Source organism: Dicentrarchus labrax, unplaced genomic scaffold (genome assembly GCF_905237075.1).
Source record: "Dicentrarchus labrax unplaced genomic scaffold, dlabrax2021, whole genome shotgun sequence".
Classification (NCBI taxonomy): domain Eukaryota; kingdom Metazoa; phylum Chordata; class Actinopteri; family Moronidae; genus Dicentrarchus; species Dicentrarchus labrax.
In genome coordinates, this window is record NW_026136713.1 from 6458173 (window position 1) to 6473528 (window position 15356).

Below are 15356 nucleotides of genomic sequence, written 5' to 3' on the forward strand. Positions count from 1 at the left end.
CATTTGCCTAACGCTTGAAAACAGTAGCGTCCAGTTGATGGCACATTGTGTTAAGAATGAACTTAGTCACTCGACTATACTGTATAGCACGAGCAGAGACTCACCTAAGCTTTACAGAAAACTTTGTAAAAAAGGAGATCATGTTGTTACTCAGCATTCATGGTAGCGTCTCTGGTCTTGATTTGAAAATCGATGAGCAGTGGTCAAGGTACAACTAAAAGCTTTATTAGAGTAGGAAAGCCAGACTTATAGGGCATTGCAGATTCCAACAGCACTGAATGTACAAAAACTAACACTCACTTGGTAACTGTACTGTTACATGAGCAAGAGAAATACTAAAAAAAACAAAAATTCTTACACATAAAAAACTGGGAAAGTCAAGATACAGTTCAAAGCTAAGGTTTATATTCCACAGATTTAGACATGGCTAGTCTGTCTTGTCAGCTTTCTTTCCAAAACACTTGTTAACTGTGAGCGGAGACCAACGTTTGCTTTAATGTGATTTCCAAGTCCAGTTCAGTATCTGCTGCGAGCCATTCCTCTATCGGGACGATTGCCACCACGGCCACCACGTGGCCCTCCACGACTTGAGCTGCTGTACGAATCACGAGGAGGGTAGCCTCTCTCGACAGGGGGAGCTGGGCCCCTCTCCTGCCTGCCCATTCGCTCTCCACGGCTAGGTGGATATTGGTCACTCCGACTGCTGGGGTAACTGTCACGACTGCCATAGCCATCCCGGGAACTGCTGCCATAGTCATCGTAACGACTGCTTCCACTGCTCCCACCATAGGATGGTGGGGGGCCCCGTGAGGGTGGGGCGCTGCGAGAGTTACCTGCAGGGTCAATGGGTCAGGTAATTGGCAAGGTTCAATTTATACATTTTCTTGCACTGTGAAGTGCTCATTTTTTGCCAATAGAATTAATTCTGTGACAAATAAATTTAATGGGCGACATGTTTAAATGTGCCATCATGTAATGGATCTAAAATTTAACATGGATATTTAGTTGGTATGGGCAGTAACACATCCAAGCACAGGGAATAAGTGGGCAGTGTTACCCATTTCAGCATGCCATTGATCTGAGTAGCCATTTTTCCTTTTAGAGCTCCAAGTGTTAGAACTGCAGGTAAGGACGAGGTTTTCTGAGTTTTCTTGATGGTTTATTGGACGTTACTCCTTGAGGGAGCGCTTTGCTAGGCAACACATACTGAGTGGTCAACGGATGTTTCCATGGGCTTTTTGGGGTTCCTTATGGTTGCAAACTCTCGTGGGCACATTATTTATTGTTATTCTGTTATTTCTGCATGACAAACATTGATTCTTTTGCTGAATGCAGAGGTAATATGAACTGTGATATGTGGACACAATAAGCTTTTCAGTTGAGATGCCAATGGTTATATATTTCTGAAAACTTAGATTGCAGGTCAGGGTTGCCGCAAGGGGAAAGAGAAAAGCTTAAGGAATGCTGTTTCCTCTGGGGAGGGGAAAACTGCAGCATCTTTTGACTGGAGATTGCGGTAGTCAATGCTGTGGTTTGGTTGGTGATTTGTGCAGCTCGTCTTTGTGCCACAGTGGTCATCTGTTGGCAAAACACAAATGGAGTCACGTCTTACCGTAACCATCATAGGAATCTCTGTAGGAGCCACCGCTTGGACGGTCCATATAGCTTCTGGGTTCCCGGCCTCCCCCATAACTGTCGCGGTCACTAAATAATACAAACAATTGTTAGCTGATGACCAGGTGAGATCTGATCTCAGTTTTTAAACATTTTGTATCAACCTACTCATACCTGTATCCTCTTGACATTGAGCCATAATCATCTCGGGAACTGGAATTGGTGTATTCTCTGTATGAATAATCTCTGGGAGGAGGTCCATAGTCCCTCGAATCTCTAGAATTATAATCCCGACTGGAGTAGCTGTGAAACATAGCACTGTTAACTGCAGACCTGTAACCATTATATGTTAAATATTTTACACGGTAAGCAACAAAAACTCAAAATACTTGTCTGTCAAAATTATAATATACTCAATTTCAGACTGATTGGATGGAGATTTGAGCAGAATAACATCTGAATTTTGGATCATACATCTTAATATGGATTAAAATATTTCTTTACAAACCCTCATTTAATTTGTTTTATTTCTATAAAGTTAATAAAACTTTTTGTCACAGTTTTTGTATAGCAAGACAATGTCAGAAACAGCCATTTAAAATACTAAAAGTTTACTTTTTGCAAGTAGTTTCGCACAAATGTACAATGTCATTCAATATGAGAGGACCTACCTGTCTTTTGAATTGTAATGGTCATCTCTTGGTGATGGATAATCATCCCTCCTGGACATCATGGAATCTCTGCGAGGAGGGGGTGGACCATAGGGATCTCTGTCCCTTGACATGGGGGCTGGAACAAAATATGACAAACTGGATCATTAATCAAAAAATAACCCTGAGATAGATATGTGAATATTGATGACGATAAAGTCTACACACCCAAATCTAAAAAAGAGAATTCAGAATTTCATGCTGGGTGTCCTGGCAGTACATTTAATTACTTGCACACATTGCATGTAAATTGTGATATGTAAAAACAAAGTTTCCTCACACTCACGTCTGCTCATGGGACCAGATGGGGCAGACCTTTTGGGCGGAGGACCTCCGTTACGAACTGGGGGTCCTCTTTTCATCGGAGGGGGGCCTCTGGATGAAATCCCTTTAAAGAAGGTATCTCCACTCCCCGAATTATCGTAATAGTCTTTTAACAGACAAGAAATGCAAATATTAACACACCAAATTCAAAAGATGCATTAAAAAATATATATATTCAATTAAAATATCTTACTATACACTCTTATTTTACAAACTCCAAGTACCAAATAAATTAATAACTTACCTCTGGATGGTGGACCCCTCATACCTCCCCTGGATCCACGAGGGCCTCTGGGTGGACCGCGACTGCGTGAGTGCATGGGTGGAGGTCCTCGCCTGCCAGCACTCTCAAACTGAGGCTTTGTAGCTTGCTCCACTTTGATAGGTTTGCCATCAAGAGACTGCGGTAGAGGAGTTACAATTGCAATCACAACTTCAAGCAGACGTTTATAAGATTACAGCTGATTAGAAAGAGTACTTACCTTTCCATTCATCTCACGCGCTGCATCCTTTGCATCAGCTGGACTTTCAAAAGTAACAAAAGCGAAGCCTCTTGATTTGTTTGTTTCACGGTCCTTCATCAAAAGAACTGAAGAGAAAACAGAGTGAGAAGAGAGCTTGTGCTAACAGACTGATTACATTATTGTCTGACAAAATGAATATAGTTTAGATTGGACAAACGCATGCTCTGATTACTACCCCCATTTTACTAACTACAACCATTATTTGGTTTGAACCAATGCGTCCGCTTCGGGGTTCAATGGTTTTCTCATTTCCTGCTGCAAAATGAAACTTAATTTTACAGTAAACAAGGTCGTTTGCAATAACAGTAGCTCAGAATAGGCTTTGTGTTAAGTGAAGAGAAAATGGGGGCTGAAGTAAAGGGGAAAATTAGCTGGGTATTCACAATCAAAGTAACAAAAAATGACATTTTACAGATTCTATGCCAGAAAATTGAGATTTCCAAAAACAAATGCAGGAAATGACTTTGTAATGCAATTCACAATACCCCACAAATATCACAAAAACCCTAACATTTGATGCCTTTGCAATTACATCCAAATTAGGACACACGCGTTTGATAAGCATTAAAAAACCGAAACAGCAAACACTTGACATTTTTAAATACGTCACAGTATTGCATGTTTAAGGTTAAAATAAACAGTGGCTTCATTCTCACCTTCGACAATCCTGCCATATTTGCTGAAGTACTGCTCCAGGGCCTTCTCGGTAGTCTCGGTGTTCAGCCCACCGATAAAGAGCTTCCCTGGTCGGTCTGCCTCCGCCATGCTGCAAAATCCACCACCTGCAACCAAAGACGGGTCGTATATAGTTATAGGAACTTAACACATTTGCAAACAACTACATAACGGTGTATTCGGCCTCAGTATTCAGACATATCCGTGGAGATTAACAATACCTTGCTGCTGGCGAAAGTCTTGGGCTGTTGAATGCGCAAAATGGCGATAAACGTGCCAGCGATTGTGGCTAGCTAGGTAGTTACTTCGCTAACGCTGGCGAGCAAGTATTCACGCTTTTAGCCGGGTGCCCGAGCTTTACAAAATACCAACACGCTACTTTAAAAACATAAAACACAACACTAATATGACTATATGAAGTGTACAGGCTCGCAGCTAGCAGCTACCACATAGCACTCTGCCAAAATGCCGCGACTTCGTGAAAGCGACTGTAAACGACAGTCCCACTCCCCTTCCTTCTTCCTCCCCTCTGTTTCCGGCACAGCAGACACCCCGCGGTGTAACGCTGCCACCTACTGTTACTAAACTGTAATAGGTTTTTTTTTTTTTTTTTTTCTATTTTCAAAACGATTCTCTACTTAAATAACCCCCTCCAGTTATAAAACACGTAAAAAAAATAATAAAAAACACTGTGGAAGAGAGAGGCTGTGATTTCACATACACTTTTCCCCAACAGATAAAAAAGAGTCTATTCTGTACATTAACAGTATATAACTAGTATATTTTTGCCTTGTGATTGTCAAACATCCAAAGGAAGTAACAATAAACTAAACAATGTACATCATGTGTATAGTATAAGTATTTTTAGCCTACCAGGGCTCATTGGTTTGTTGCAGACCAAAAGTATCCAGTATGGGTTACTATTTTGGAGAGACACAATCACACAGATCATCAGAAGGTTTTATTAAAATATTTCTAATCCATTGTTTCCTTAATCTCAGTCTGGTTGGCTCACTGACTGTGTCTTCCTTCTCTCAACCTGACCTTTAGTCTGGTTCTTTCTTGAGACAGATGCTTGAGCCGCCTTATACAGCTACATAGGTCAAATGGAAATAACATTATAGCATACCTACATTTCTCTCGTACAGAGGGGACATGTGAGGACCTAACCCAGTTATAGATTAGGTGCATGTGAAAAATGCAGTATCGTGGTATCCAAGAGTGTCAAACCAATTCAGCAGTATCAGTTTGGTACGGTTTTTTTTTAGGAGAAGTGAACAGTATCAAATGGGGCTTAAGAAAGTGCTTTAAATAAATACATCTGTCCACAGACACAGGGACACCTGGTAAAGTAAGGCTACTCAAAACCACACACCACACACACACAGAGCCTCACAGGCAAATAGTTAGGAGACAGATACTACAGGCCTTCTGGTATCTGTTTATGTTGGCCCATAGTTAACACCAATGAGATTACCCATCAAACCATACATGTTCTTGTGCGTCATTTGCGTAGGAATGTTTGTTTGTTTGTTATTTGGATTAGTAGCCTTCTTTAAGTCACATCTAAAGATGTTTGCAGACGGAATGAACCCGTTCCGGTTTTTCTGGTCTGACCTCTTTTACTCTTTTACTACTATCTGAATGTAGTTTACCCCCTTGTTTCTCTCGTATACTAAACCACAACCATAGTCTTTCATACGATATTCTTCCATGAAGCGTTTTTCAAACGTATTAGCGCTGTTAAGCACAGTCTCGTCCTTGTGAAGGAAACAAGGATGTGTATGGCGGAATCAGTAAGCAACGTCAGACACTTCCACGGTGTCAAGTCGCTCAGGAGAAAATACGACATCCGATTTTTCTCCTTTCAACTTAAACTACTGGCTACATACGTGATGCCCAGTTTAGATGATTCAACTGTTTATTTGTCGTATTTATTCAAAGATATTGAACAATAGAGGCAATCGGTATATCTAAACCACGTATAAATGTATAAATCCTATATACTAAGTAGATGACTTATCAGACGTATTTATTTTGAAGGTACAATTTAACTTCCGGTGGTAATCCTGTGGCTTCCGCGGAGCTTGACGGAGCTTGACGTCACAGATGCAGACAGCTCAGCCTCTGCGTCTCGAGCTGAAAGACCTAGCTAGCTAACAGTGTACAGCGAGCAATCATTACCTTTCCTTGGGAGAAGGAACTCTCTCTTTTGACATAAGTATACAAAATCTTGGAAGAACCGTGTCCGCGATAAAATGAAGAGGCGGATACACTTTAGTTTTGTGCTGGTTTATTCGCTAGTCTCGTATTTCTGTTTATGCTCGGCGTTTTATCTTCCGGGTTTAGCCCCTGTGAGTTTTTGTGAAGACGGCAAAGGTGGTGACGACTGCCAGGTATGGTGAACTCATAAGGTTGTCAATTATTATGTACAGTAATGTTAGTGGATTTAGCTATAGCTGTAGCTGGAGTTGGTATACTCATTTCAATTTGCTATCTTCCTTAGTCGTTGCTAGCTAGCCAGCCCTGTCCTTAGGCCCCGGCTACTACCTGGAACAGGAGGACTGGCATAATATGATGAATTGTTAATTGTATGTGTTGGAACTCGCTGTCATTGCATTTCCGAGGGGTCGGTTTTCCACAGTAGCCTCGCTTAAGACTGCTGGCACATTAACAGTGTTTCATATAATGTATTCTGACACATAATAGTCTTCATTGTTCTGTGTTCACATCCTGGACAGAACAGGTTAGTTTGGACTGGCCGAGATGTTGCGATAAAGTCAGTTATTCACCCCTTTTAGAGACCGAGCAAATGTAACAAACTGAAACTGAGTCATTCACTCCTTGTGTTAATATTAGTTGTATGAATGGACCTGAAACATGGACAACCCGTCTGGCCTGTATGTTTGGCAAGCTTGGTTTCACAGAAAAAACTGTTTTACCTCTTTTCAGACAGTGATACAGCTGTTTGTCAATCGCTTGGACTCAGTGGAGTCAGTCCTGCCTTACGAGTATGATGTGTAAGTAACATTTAGTCTCTCCCCAATGCCATTTCTGTAATGTCTGGTTATATGTGTTCCAGGTCAATATCATCTTCTCATTGTGTGTGACCGTCTGTAAATGTGTTAAAGGTTTGACTTTTGCAAAGATGACAAGGAAAAGAGGCCTTCTGAGAACCTCGGACAGGTTCTGTTTGGTGAACGAATCGAGTCTTCACCATACAAGGTGGGTGTTAACCACGAAATCTAAGCCTGCATTTATGGTGTTGACAATTTTAGATTCCGTACAAGTTCCCCTTGTTTAATTTATTCTGTTAATGCAACATGACTTTCATTTGCCTTTCTCAGTTCAACTTCAAACAAGATGTTAAATGCAAGGCTGTGTGCACAAAAAACTACAAGAAAGCCGAGCAGCAGGATAAAACCAAACTTGATTTTCTTAAGATGGGAATGCAACTGAACTACCAACACCACTGGTTAGTGAAACACATACTGCATTGTACTGCAATACTAAACTTGTGAGTCATTTGTAGTCTGGAGGTTTTGTTTGACAGATGGTTGATAGCAGTGAAGCAAAATTGAAAACAAACCTACATGAGCACAGACTTTATTTACGATGAAGCTTGTCAAGGTAAACAATTCTTTGTTTGTTTTCAGGATCATTGACAACATGCCGGTGACTTGGTGCTATGATGTTGAAGATGGTCAGAAGTACTGCAACCCCGGCTTCCCCATTGGCTGTCTTGTTACCGCAGATGGCCGAGCTAAAGATGCCTGTGTTATCAATGTGAGTTGTGATTGTGTGATTGTCTTTGAATGTGTACTTTTTCTGTATAGCTTCAATTATAATATATATATATATATATACATGTTCTTATTGTGGTATTTATAGAGCATATAAGATCCTTGTGTTGGAATACAAAAGTAGGCTTTAATTTACAATTGACTGTCATTTAAAGTCTCAAAGAGCGTTTGATGATACTTATTGATACACTATTTAACAATGTTTCAATTTAATTATTGAAGTTATTAATGTAACCAAAACTATGTCATTATAAGAATTTACGGATCCAGGTCATACAGATTCAGAATATTACAATTGCCATAATAATTTGGATAAAAGGAGAAGTTGAAAGTCTATATTATAAAATTCTTCGAATTAGACAATCACCATATAAAAGATGCTCAACAGCATACTGATTTTGTTTGTTTTCAAATCTTACCCTGAGGAACCTGAGTAAGAGTACGATTTTTCTTTTTCAGTCTGAGTTCAACAAGAAGAACACATTTTACATCTTCAACCATATGGACATCAAGATCACTTACCACAGCGGAGCATCAGAAGGATGGAGAGGGGCTCGGCTGGTTGCTGCCACTCTGGAGCCAAAGAGGTAATTATGATTGGTAGTAGATAGATATGATGCCACAATATTTTAGTTTAAGTCTAATCTACCTCAACATGTTCACCAATCCAGAACTAACACCATATATATATATTGTAATCTGACATGAAGGATTGTGTGTGTTTTGTGTGCAACAGTATCAAACAAGTGGATGAGAAAAACCCAAGCTGTGAAGGAGGTAGCCCAATGGAGGTCCCTGGGGAGTTTGATAATGATTTGTCGATAGTGTACACCTACTCTGTTTCATTTGAGGTAGGTCCCCAATCTATATGACCAATTGCATTCTATAGTTAATTATAAGTAATTAATGCTATGTACATTTTGTGTGTCATGTATTTTATAATAATCTGACTTCCTTTTACAGGAAGACAATTCAATCAAGTGGGCCTCTAGGTGGGACTATATCCTGGTCTCCATGCCTCACACCAACATTCAGTGGTTTAGGTATGAAGATAATTTTTACGCTGTGCACCACAGAAACACTCTCTGCCTTTTACTCTGTGGATCTTAATGCTTGTTAGTTGACGGTATGTCTTCTGTGTTTGTCCAGCATCATGAACTCCTTGGTCATTGTCCTCTTCCTGTCTGGCATGGTTGCCATGATCATGCTGAGAACCCTGCACAAGGACATTGCCAGATACAACCAGGTGGACCAGGTAAAGGCATTGTTAATCTCTCCGTCAGTCGGAGATCCAGATGTGTATATGAAGCATAGCATACAAGCAAAGATTTCTTGAAGATGCAGTTGTTAGAAAATAAACCAATAACATGTTATACTCTTAAGGGTACAGTTGAATTGAATTTGTTTTTGTATTATTTGTGTATTGCAGGCACCTTGTAGTCTTGCAAATTACTTATTCAAAGTAGCTGTTACCATATCGTGGCAACCTCATAGAGAGCGGGCTTGTTGTTAGGTAGCTCGCCTATCAATAATACATTATTGAGGGTTTAAAAGGTCACTTAATGTCTGTGTTTGTACATTTTCTTACCACTGGATAGTAAAACTTTAAGATTTTAGCTGAAATATTAAACTTACACATAATTTAGTTTCCATCTGACAGTAACAGTAAGTGCTTACTGGTCATCTTTATTACAGTTATATGGCCAGTACTTTAATTCTGCTGTGTGAAATAGTACCACCTGGCAAACTGGGTGCACAGCATTTATAAATATTGTTTTACATTTCACAGGCAGACTTGATAAAGATACCACCGACCAAAGGAAAATCCTCTCTACCCTATGTAAGCTTATTGAAAGCTGTTTTGAACAAAACGTTTTTGTGGTTATTAAATCAGGTGTTTGGGCGTGTGATTGTGGCAAACAGGCACATTATGACATAATGTAAAATATGGTGTGGGTATTCGTGTATGTGCAAATTTCAAGACGTTTCTTATACTTAAGAACGGACAGTGGAGTTTTTCACACCAGATTTTACTTTTTTTTGCTTTTGGTACACCAAGTTTTCAGTCTTCAGCTTATTTTGCTTTGCTAGCAGGTGTTAGATTGTGACGTAATTCACTACTTGGTGGTTGGTTAACCTTTAACTTTTATCATTTGCAAATGTTAAGTACTTCCTTGATTGTGACTGTTGCTGTATTGATGTCTGCCACCCTTCCCAGGAGGATGCCCAAGAGGAGTCTGGGTGGAAGCAGGTGCATGGAGATGTTTTCCGACCCCCCAGGAAAGGCATGTTGCTGTCTGTGTTCCTCGGGCAGGGCACCCAGATCTTCATCATGACCTTCATCACACTCTGTAAGGACTATTTTATATTAGGCTGTAATGTATTCTATTAGAGTTTAATTCTTGTTAACCTGCAATGGTGCTGGTCTGAATGAATGCACTTCTGTGTGTCCACTGTAGTCCTGGCCTGTTTGGGTTTCCTGTCACCAGCCAACAGAGGGGCTCTCATGACATGTGCTGTGGTCCTCTGGGTTCTTCTGGGCACACCTGCTGGCTATGTGTCTGCACGCCTTTACAAAAGTAAGACTTCAGTGAAAAGTTTGTAGCAAAGTCCTAAGACTCAATGCAGACTGTTAAAGTCGGTGTGACCTTTCTTACCATGACATCTTCATAACATCTATTTCTGTTCTCAGCTTTTGGAGGTGAAAAGTGGAAGACAAACGTCCTGCTCACAGCACTCTTGTGCCCAGGGTAAGTTCACTTGGTGCATTTGCTCATTTGTTTGGTTTTTTTTTACATAATTTCTTCCCTCCAGTGCTGAAGTGACATGTTACACCATGTATGACCTTATTTTGCCTTTCACATGCCTTTTGTCTGTTCCATCTCACATGTATTATCTTTCTCTCTGTCATTGTCCTTTGTCCACCTGTCTTTCCTAGTATTGTGTTTGCAGACTTCTTCCTGATGAATCTAATCCTTTGGGTGGAGGGTTCCTCAGCTGCAATCCCCTTTGGCACTCTGGTGGCCATTTTGGCTCTATGGTTTGGAATCTCTGTCCCCCTCACCTTCATTGGTGCCTACTTTGGATTCAAGAAGGCTGTGAGTTAGGCCTCCTATTTTATTAATTAATTAATTTTGAAATGATTAATAGTAGATGAAATTGTGTTGTGTGTGTGTGTGTGTGTGTGTGTGTGTGTGTGTGTGTGTGTGTGTTTGTGTTTAAGACTGTGTAATCATTTCTTCTACTACTACTGTCCAGGCCATTGAGCAACCAGTGCGAACAAACCAGATCCCCCGTCAAATTCCTGAGCAGTCATTCTTCACAAAGCCTATCCCTGGTATAGTAATGGGAGGCATACTGCCCTTTGGCTGCATCTTCATCCAACTTTTCTTCATCCTCAACAGCATTTGGTAAGAAGACAGGAATGCTGTCCGTCCAGCAAGTCCTATTTGGAAAATTTGTTCTCTGCTATAGCAAAGGCGGAGTTTGGTTCGTTGCTAAATGTTGCTTGCTATCTTTCAGGTCTCATCAGATGTACTACATGTTTGGATTCCTGTTCCTGGTTTTCATTATTCTGCTCATTACCTGCTCTGAGGCCACAATTCTGCTCTGCTATTTCCACCTATGTGCTGAGGTACCTGAATGTTAAGGCTATCTTGTCTCATTTATCAAACTTGAGTTGGGAAAAATTACATAAATTTAAAATAAAGTTAATGTTAATAGCACATACTACAATTGTCATATTGTAGTATAAATAAATATAGACATTGTGTGCTTATTTTTTCTTTTTACATCCCTAACTACATGTTATGCTCATCATATTTTTGTACTGGGTAATTGAGTCAACATCAATATAGCTTATTATTCTGCATTTTCCATCTTCTACAGTTTGAAGTCGACATGTCCTATTTACTGACTCCTAACGTGCTATCTTTTGTAATGTGTGTCCAGGACTACCACTGGTGGTGGCGTTCCTTCCTGACCAGTGGCTTCACAGCAGTCTATCTGTTCATCTATGCCGTGCATTACTTCTTCTCAAAGCTTCAAATAATTGGAGCTGCCAGCACCATCCTCTACTTTGGATACACTATGATTATGGTCCTCATCTTCTTCCTCTTCACAGGTGAGGCTTTGAGTTACGTGACGTGTGCGCTCTTTAAGCATCCACAGTGGTTTCCTGTATGTCTTGACACATGGCAGTAATACTAGGATATCATATTGTGATCGGTTTGCTTTTATTGGTGAGCTCAGTTTGTATAAAAAAATCAAAAAAGATCAGCTATATAAATCATTGACTTTCTTTTTTTAAAATTGTTTGCAGTCTTATTCTCTTCTTTATAATAATTATGAATGCTTACCGTATGTCAGAAAGAAAAAGGGTGTGCATGAATGGCATTGTTTGCTTTACTCAGTGTTTGCTGGGTGTTTGCTCAGTGTTTGTTCAGTATTAGTTGAACTGTATTGTGAAGATTCAGGACTTCTATCCGGTTCCTATGTTGTAAAACACCCGGAAGCAGTCCACACTTTTTTTTTTGTCATTTATTTAAAGCCAAGCCTTGGCCTTTTTATTTGTTTACTGGCAGTACAGTCGCAATGTATCAAATGCAGTTAAAGTTTATTTGCAACGGGCCCATTAAACTCATTTTTGTTTTAAAGCCTAATGAGACTCTGAGAAATGAGACTAAAGTGTTCAAAGTCCATCTTGGTCAGATCTAGTTTTATAGACTTATTTGGGTCAGTTTTACTGTGTGTGGCTTGCTGTAAGAGAAGCCGAGCCATTCGTTCTTTTTTTCATTCTTTTTTTTTCTGTAGATGCAAGGATACAGGCACCACATTCACTCGTTGCCATGGCTGATAATGTGCCTATATGTAGTCAGGGTTCCTGAACACCGCTAATACGATAATTTCTCTCAAAATCCCGCTGTGTGTCTGTGGTTTTGCACATCTATGTACCACACACATTATCACCGAGCTGGAATGAACAGAACATTGTTGACGCTTATGTCTCCATGTTAAAAGAGACAAAGATTGACACATGTTGACATGGTAACAGCACTTTCTTGACTGAACAGCTGTCTTGCATACCCACTCAGATGACACTAGGTTTATGTGCAGAAAAAGGATAATATACAGGACTAGATAACAACCTCATCTTTATGTCGCCTTGGAATATACTGCTCACCATAATGTCAGATGATGAAATTTCTTTTCTGGTGTTATACTGTCATTAGGCCAGATAAAAGTTAGCCTGCAGCCCTGCTTGTCTCTGCATAACTGCTTGACACTATCTTAAAGACAGAGCTGTAAGTAGCGAGGGGACGAGATGTCAAAAGATTATCACCAAGAAATAATCCAAGGATTCAAGCAAAAGATGATCAGTTTCCCTCCTTGCTTCAAGTTTTCATCTAAATAATCCTAATCTCTCTCATTTCCCATTTTAAAGTTTTTATTTTCTTGTCTGTCTTTTTCACCTCATCCCAACTTTGATCACTACTTAATTCGGGATTGGGCTGCGCGGCCCCCATTAAGCAGTCAGATAGGAGTTTTATACCCACATGAATTGATCCAGAATTTGACCAATCTGGCTTCTCAACACTGGGGAAGAATATTATTTTACAAAATAAAGCGCTGGTGTTGGTGTTTTTGCTGTCTTGTGGAGATTGCAGTCCCAACCCTGTCAAAAGTTAGTTTTCAAGTTTTCATGGAAGGAAGTTAGTTTCGCTGCGACAAATCTGAGATTCTTTGTGTCTGTTTCCTTGAAGTACATTAATTTCAGGACTTTTTGGCCTTTCATTAATTTTGTGCTTTGCTTATATTTGTCCCAAAAGCAGCTAGTTCCATTTTGGTGTTAATATTGTCAATGTGATTCCTCGGTTTTTGCTGCTGTTTTGTTATTTTTTATCAAAACATTCATTAATTCATCATTCCTCTAACCTGTCTTCTTTTCTCAGGTACAATTGGCTTCTTCGCCTGCTTCTGGTTTGTAAATAAGATCTACAGTGTGGTCAAAGTGGACTAGACGACTAGAGGGAGAGACTGACTCCTTGCTGTCGCAGTACAGGCCTCATCAGTGCTGGCTGTGTGATAGAGGTCTGAATGGACCTGAACTGAAACCATCACTTATCATAGAAAAGACCTGAAGAGCAGAGCCCGTCCTCTTTTGTGCTTTAAACCTATGTTGCTGTTGTTTTCTTTTTTAAAAAATATATATAATTTTTGTGTTCACTGTTGACCAGTCATATTTTGAGTGGCTCCCTGAAAATCAGTGTGGGTTCCAGTGATCTAGCCGTCAGGCAGTGAGCGGTTTGTTTTGGTGGGTTAACAAGAAGAGCTGAAATGTTTTTATTTTTCCTTTTCTAAAGAAAGTAAAATGTTCTGTATTTTGCTTTTCTATTCCCTTATGGCTAAATGTTTTGTTTTTCATTACCTGTAACGTAATGATGTACATGTACAAATGTGTGTACATATACTGTATAGAGAGAGCAAGTGAGAGAATGCTACTTAAAGTCGTTTGAAACCTGTTTTTTTTTTTTTTTTCATTTTTTTCAAGGTAAAGATGGGGTTATACATTCTTAAATATCAGCCTGTATTGTAGTTCAACTTCAGAAAGTATATAAAACACTGACATTACTATGATACATCCACGTCCATTATTTTGTATTTGATGGCTACATTTAGGTTTGCATATCAACAAAGGGTATAATTAGTTAAGAAGCACACAGCTGTATCACAGAAGGGTATGCTACAGCTACAGTATGTTGCACATGAAGGATGATATCTCAATGACATGCTTGATATGTTTGGCCACAGGAGAAATTCTCACCTTGTTATCATAACGCAGTCCATGAATTTACTCATTAAGTACATATGCACCCTTTTAGATTTAAATAAGTGGTTTGCTGAAGTTTAACTACATAAAACACTGCTGCATTTTGCTTCGAGCAGTGTCAAGTCATCACCCAAGGTGATAACATTTTTACAAATAAATGCAATTAATTCAAAATGAAGGTTACATGTTTTTTTTTTCCTTGAGCCCCTAGAATCCATACATGAACATTTTACACACACATAACCATCTTTCTTATTTTTTGTCTGAACATAAGGTTATGAGATTTAGCCCCTACCCATAGTTTTTCTAGGCTGAAACCAAAACACAAAGCAAAATGAGCATATCTAGAGGAGGCACACAAATGCAGTGCAGTGTGCTATTTGTGGCCCCATTTTATTTTCCGTCCTCGGTCACAGTTATTCACATATTGTGAACAGTCTTTACATTTGTGTGGGGATGGCACATAGTTATTAAAGGACAGGAACAAGCATCAGCATCTTTTAAACATTTTCAGATGAATGTTAATTACAACGTACACTTCTTTTTGCACAGACTGACCTAATTAAGAACCTCATTTCATTAAAATCTAATTTAATTTCTGGCAGGTTTTGTAAATGCTGCATAGTCGTGCTTTTTTTTTAAGCTAAAGATTCACAACTGTTCTAACATCTGATGTAGCTCTTGTAGTCTCACTTTGCTTTCTGGAATGTCCATTACTTATGCCTCACTCATACACAGGATATTGCTCTGCCCTGCAAATTCAAAGACCTGACTACACAGACTTTCTGTAAGCACATTTTTTTTAAAGAGCCTGCTTATTAAAACCCAGGTATTGGTTAATGATGACCCTGACACACTCATGCAAAAGTGTTTGATA

General features: G+C 39.6%; 2 protein-coding genes across 4 annotated transcripts; one reads left to right on the forward strand and one right to left on the reverse strand.

Moving 5' to 3' along the window:
• Window positions 1–203: 203 nt before the first annotated feature.
• rbmx (RNA binding motif protein X-linked) lies at window positions 204–4359 on the reverse strand. Of its 2 annotated transcripts, none has more exons than XM_051418878.1 (9): window positions 4069–4359; window positions 3829–3954; window positions 3131–3237; window positions 2893–3049; window positions 2611–2754; window positions 2286–2403; window positions 1789–1917; window positions 1613–1704; window positions 204–833 (listed from the first exon to the last, which is right to left on the reverse strand). In XM_051418878.1, the coding sequence occupies exons 2-9, from the start codon at window positions 3935–3937 to the stop codon at window positions 517–519; spliced, it is 1173 nt and encodes a 390-aa protein (XP_051274838.1). In that variant the 5' UTR covers window positions 3938–3954; window positions 4069–4359; the 3' UTR covers window positions 204–516. The 2 variants fall into 2 exon arrangements, with proteins under 2 accessions (XP_051274838.1, XP_051274837.1); XM_051418877.1 differs by having other exon boundaries at window positions 2605–2754.
• A 1582-nt stretch (window positions 4360–5941) lies between these two features.
• Window positions 5942–14653, forward strand: LOC127374750 (transmembrane 9 superfamily member 2). 2 transcript variants are annotated; one of them, XM_051420315.1, is made up of 18 exons: window positions 5942–6243; window positions 6800–6867; window positions 6979–7072; window positions 7195–7322; window positions 7504–7633; window positions 8110–8237; window positions 8387–8501; window positions 8614–8693; window positions 8800–8905; window positions 9440–9490; window positions 9869–10001; window positions 10110–10229; window positions 10343–10400; window positions 10589–10748; window positions 10909–11060; window positions 11173–11284; window positions 11602–11773; window positions 13602–14653. In XM_051420315.1, exons 1-18 carry the CDS (start codon window positions 6106–6108, stop codon window positions 13667–13669), a joined length of 2013 nt encoding a protein of 670 aa, XP_051276275.1. In that variant the 5' UTR covers window positions 5942–6105; the 3' UTR covers window positions 13670–14653. The 2 variants fall into 2 exon arrangements, with proteins under 2 accessions (XP_051276275.1, XP_051276276.1); XM_051420316.1 differs by lacking the exon at window positions 9440–9490 and having other exon boundaries at window positions 5943–6243.
• The last annotated feature ends 703 nt before the right edge of the window (window positions 14654–15356 follow it).

Bases quoted from the DNA above. Each gene is read 5' to 3' on its own strand.
- rbmx (XM_051418877.1), bottom strand. From the start codon at position 3,937: ATGGCGGAGGCAGACCGACCAGGGAAGCTCTTTATCGGTGGGCTGAAC. The intron at 3,050-3,130 runs GTAAGTACTCTT...CCTCTACCGCAG, and splicing joins CGCGTGAGATGAATGGAAAG to TCTCTTGATGGCAAACCTAT. The intron at 1,705-1,788 runs GTATGAGTAGGT...TGTATTATTTAG, and splicing joins TCAATGTCAAGAGGATACAG to TGACCGCGACAGTTATGGGG.
- LOC127374750 (XM_051420315.1), top strand. From the start codon at position 6,106: ATGAAGAGGCGGATACACTTTAGTTTTGTGCTGGTTTATTCGCTAGTC. The intron at 6,244-6,799 runs GTATGGTGAACT...ACCTCTTTTCAG, and splicing joins AAGGTGGTGACGACTGCCAG to ACAGTGATACAGCTGTTTGT. The intron at 6,868-6,978 runs GTAAGTAACATT...AATGTGTTAAAG, and splicing joins CTGCCTTACGAGTATGATGT to GTTTGACTTTTGCAAAGATG.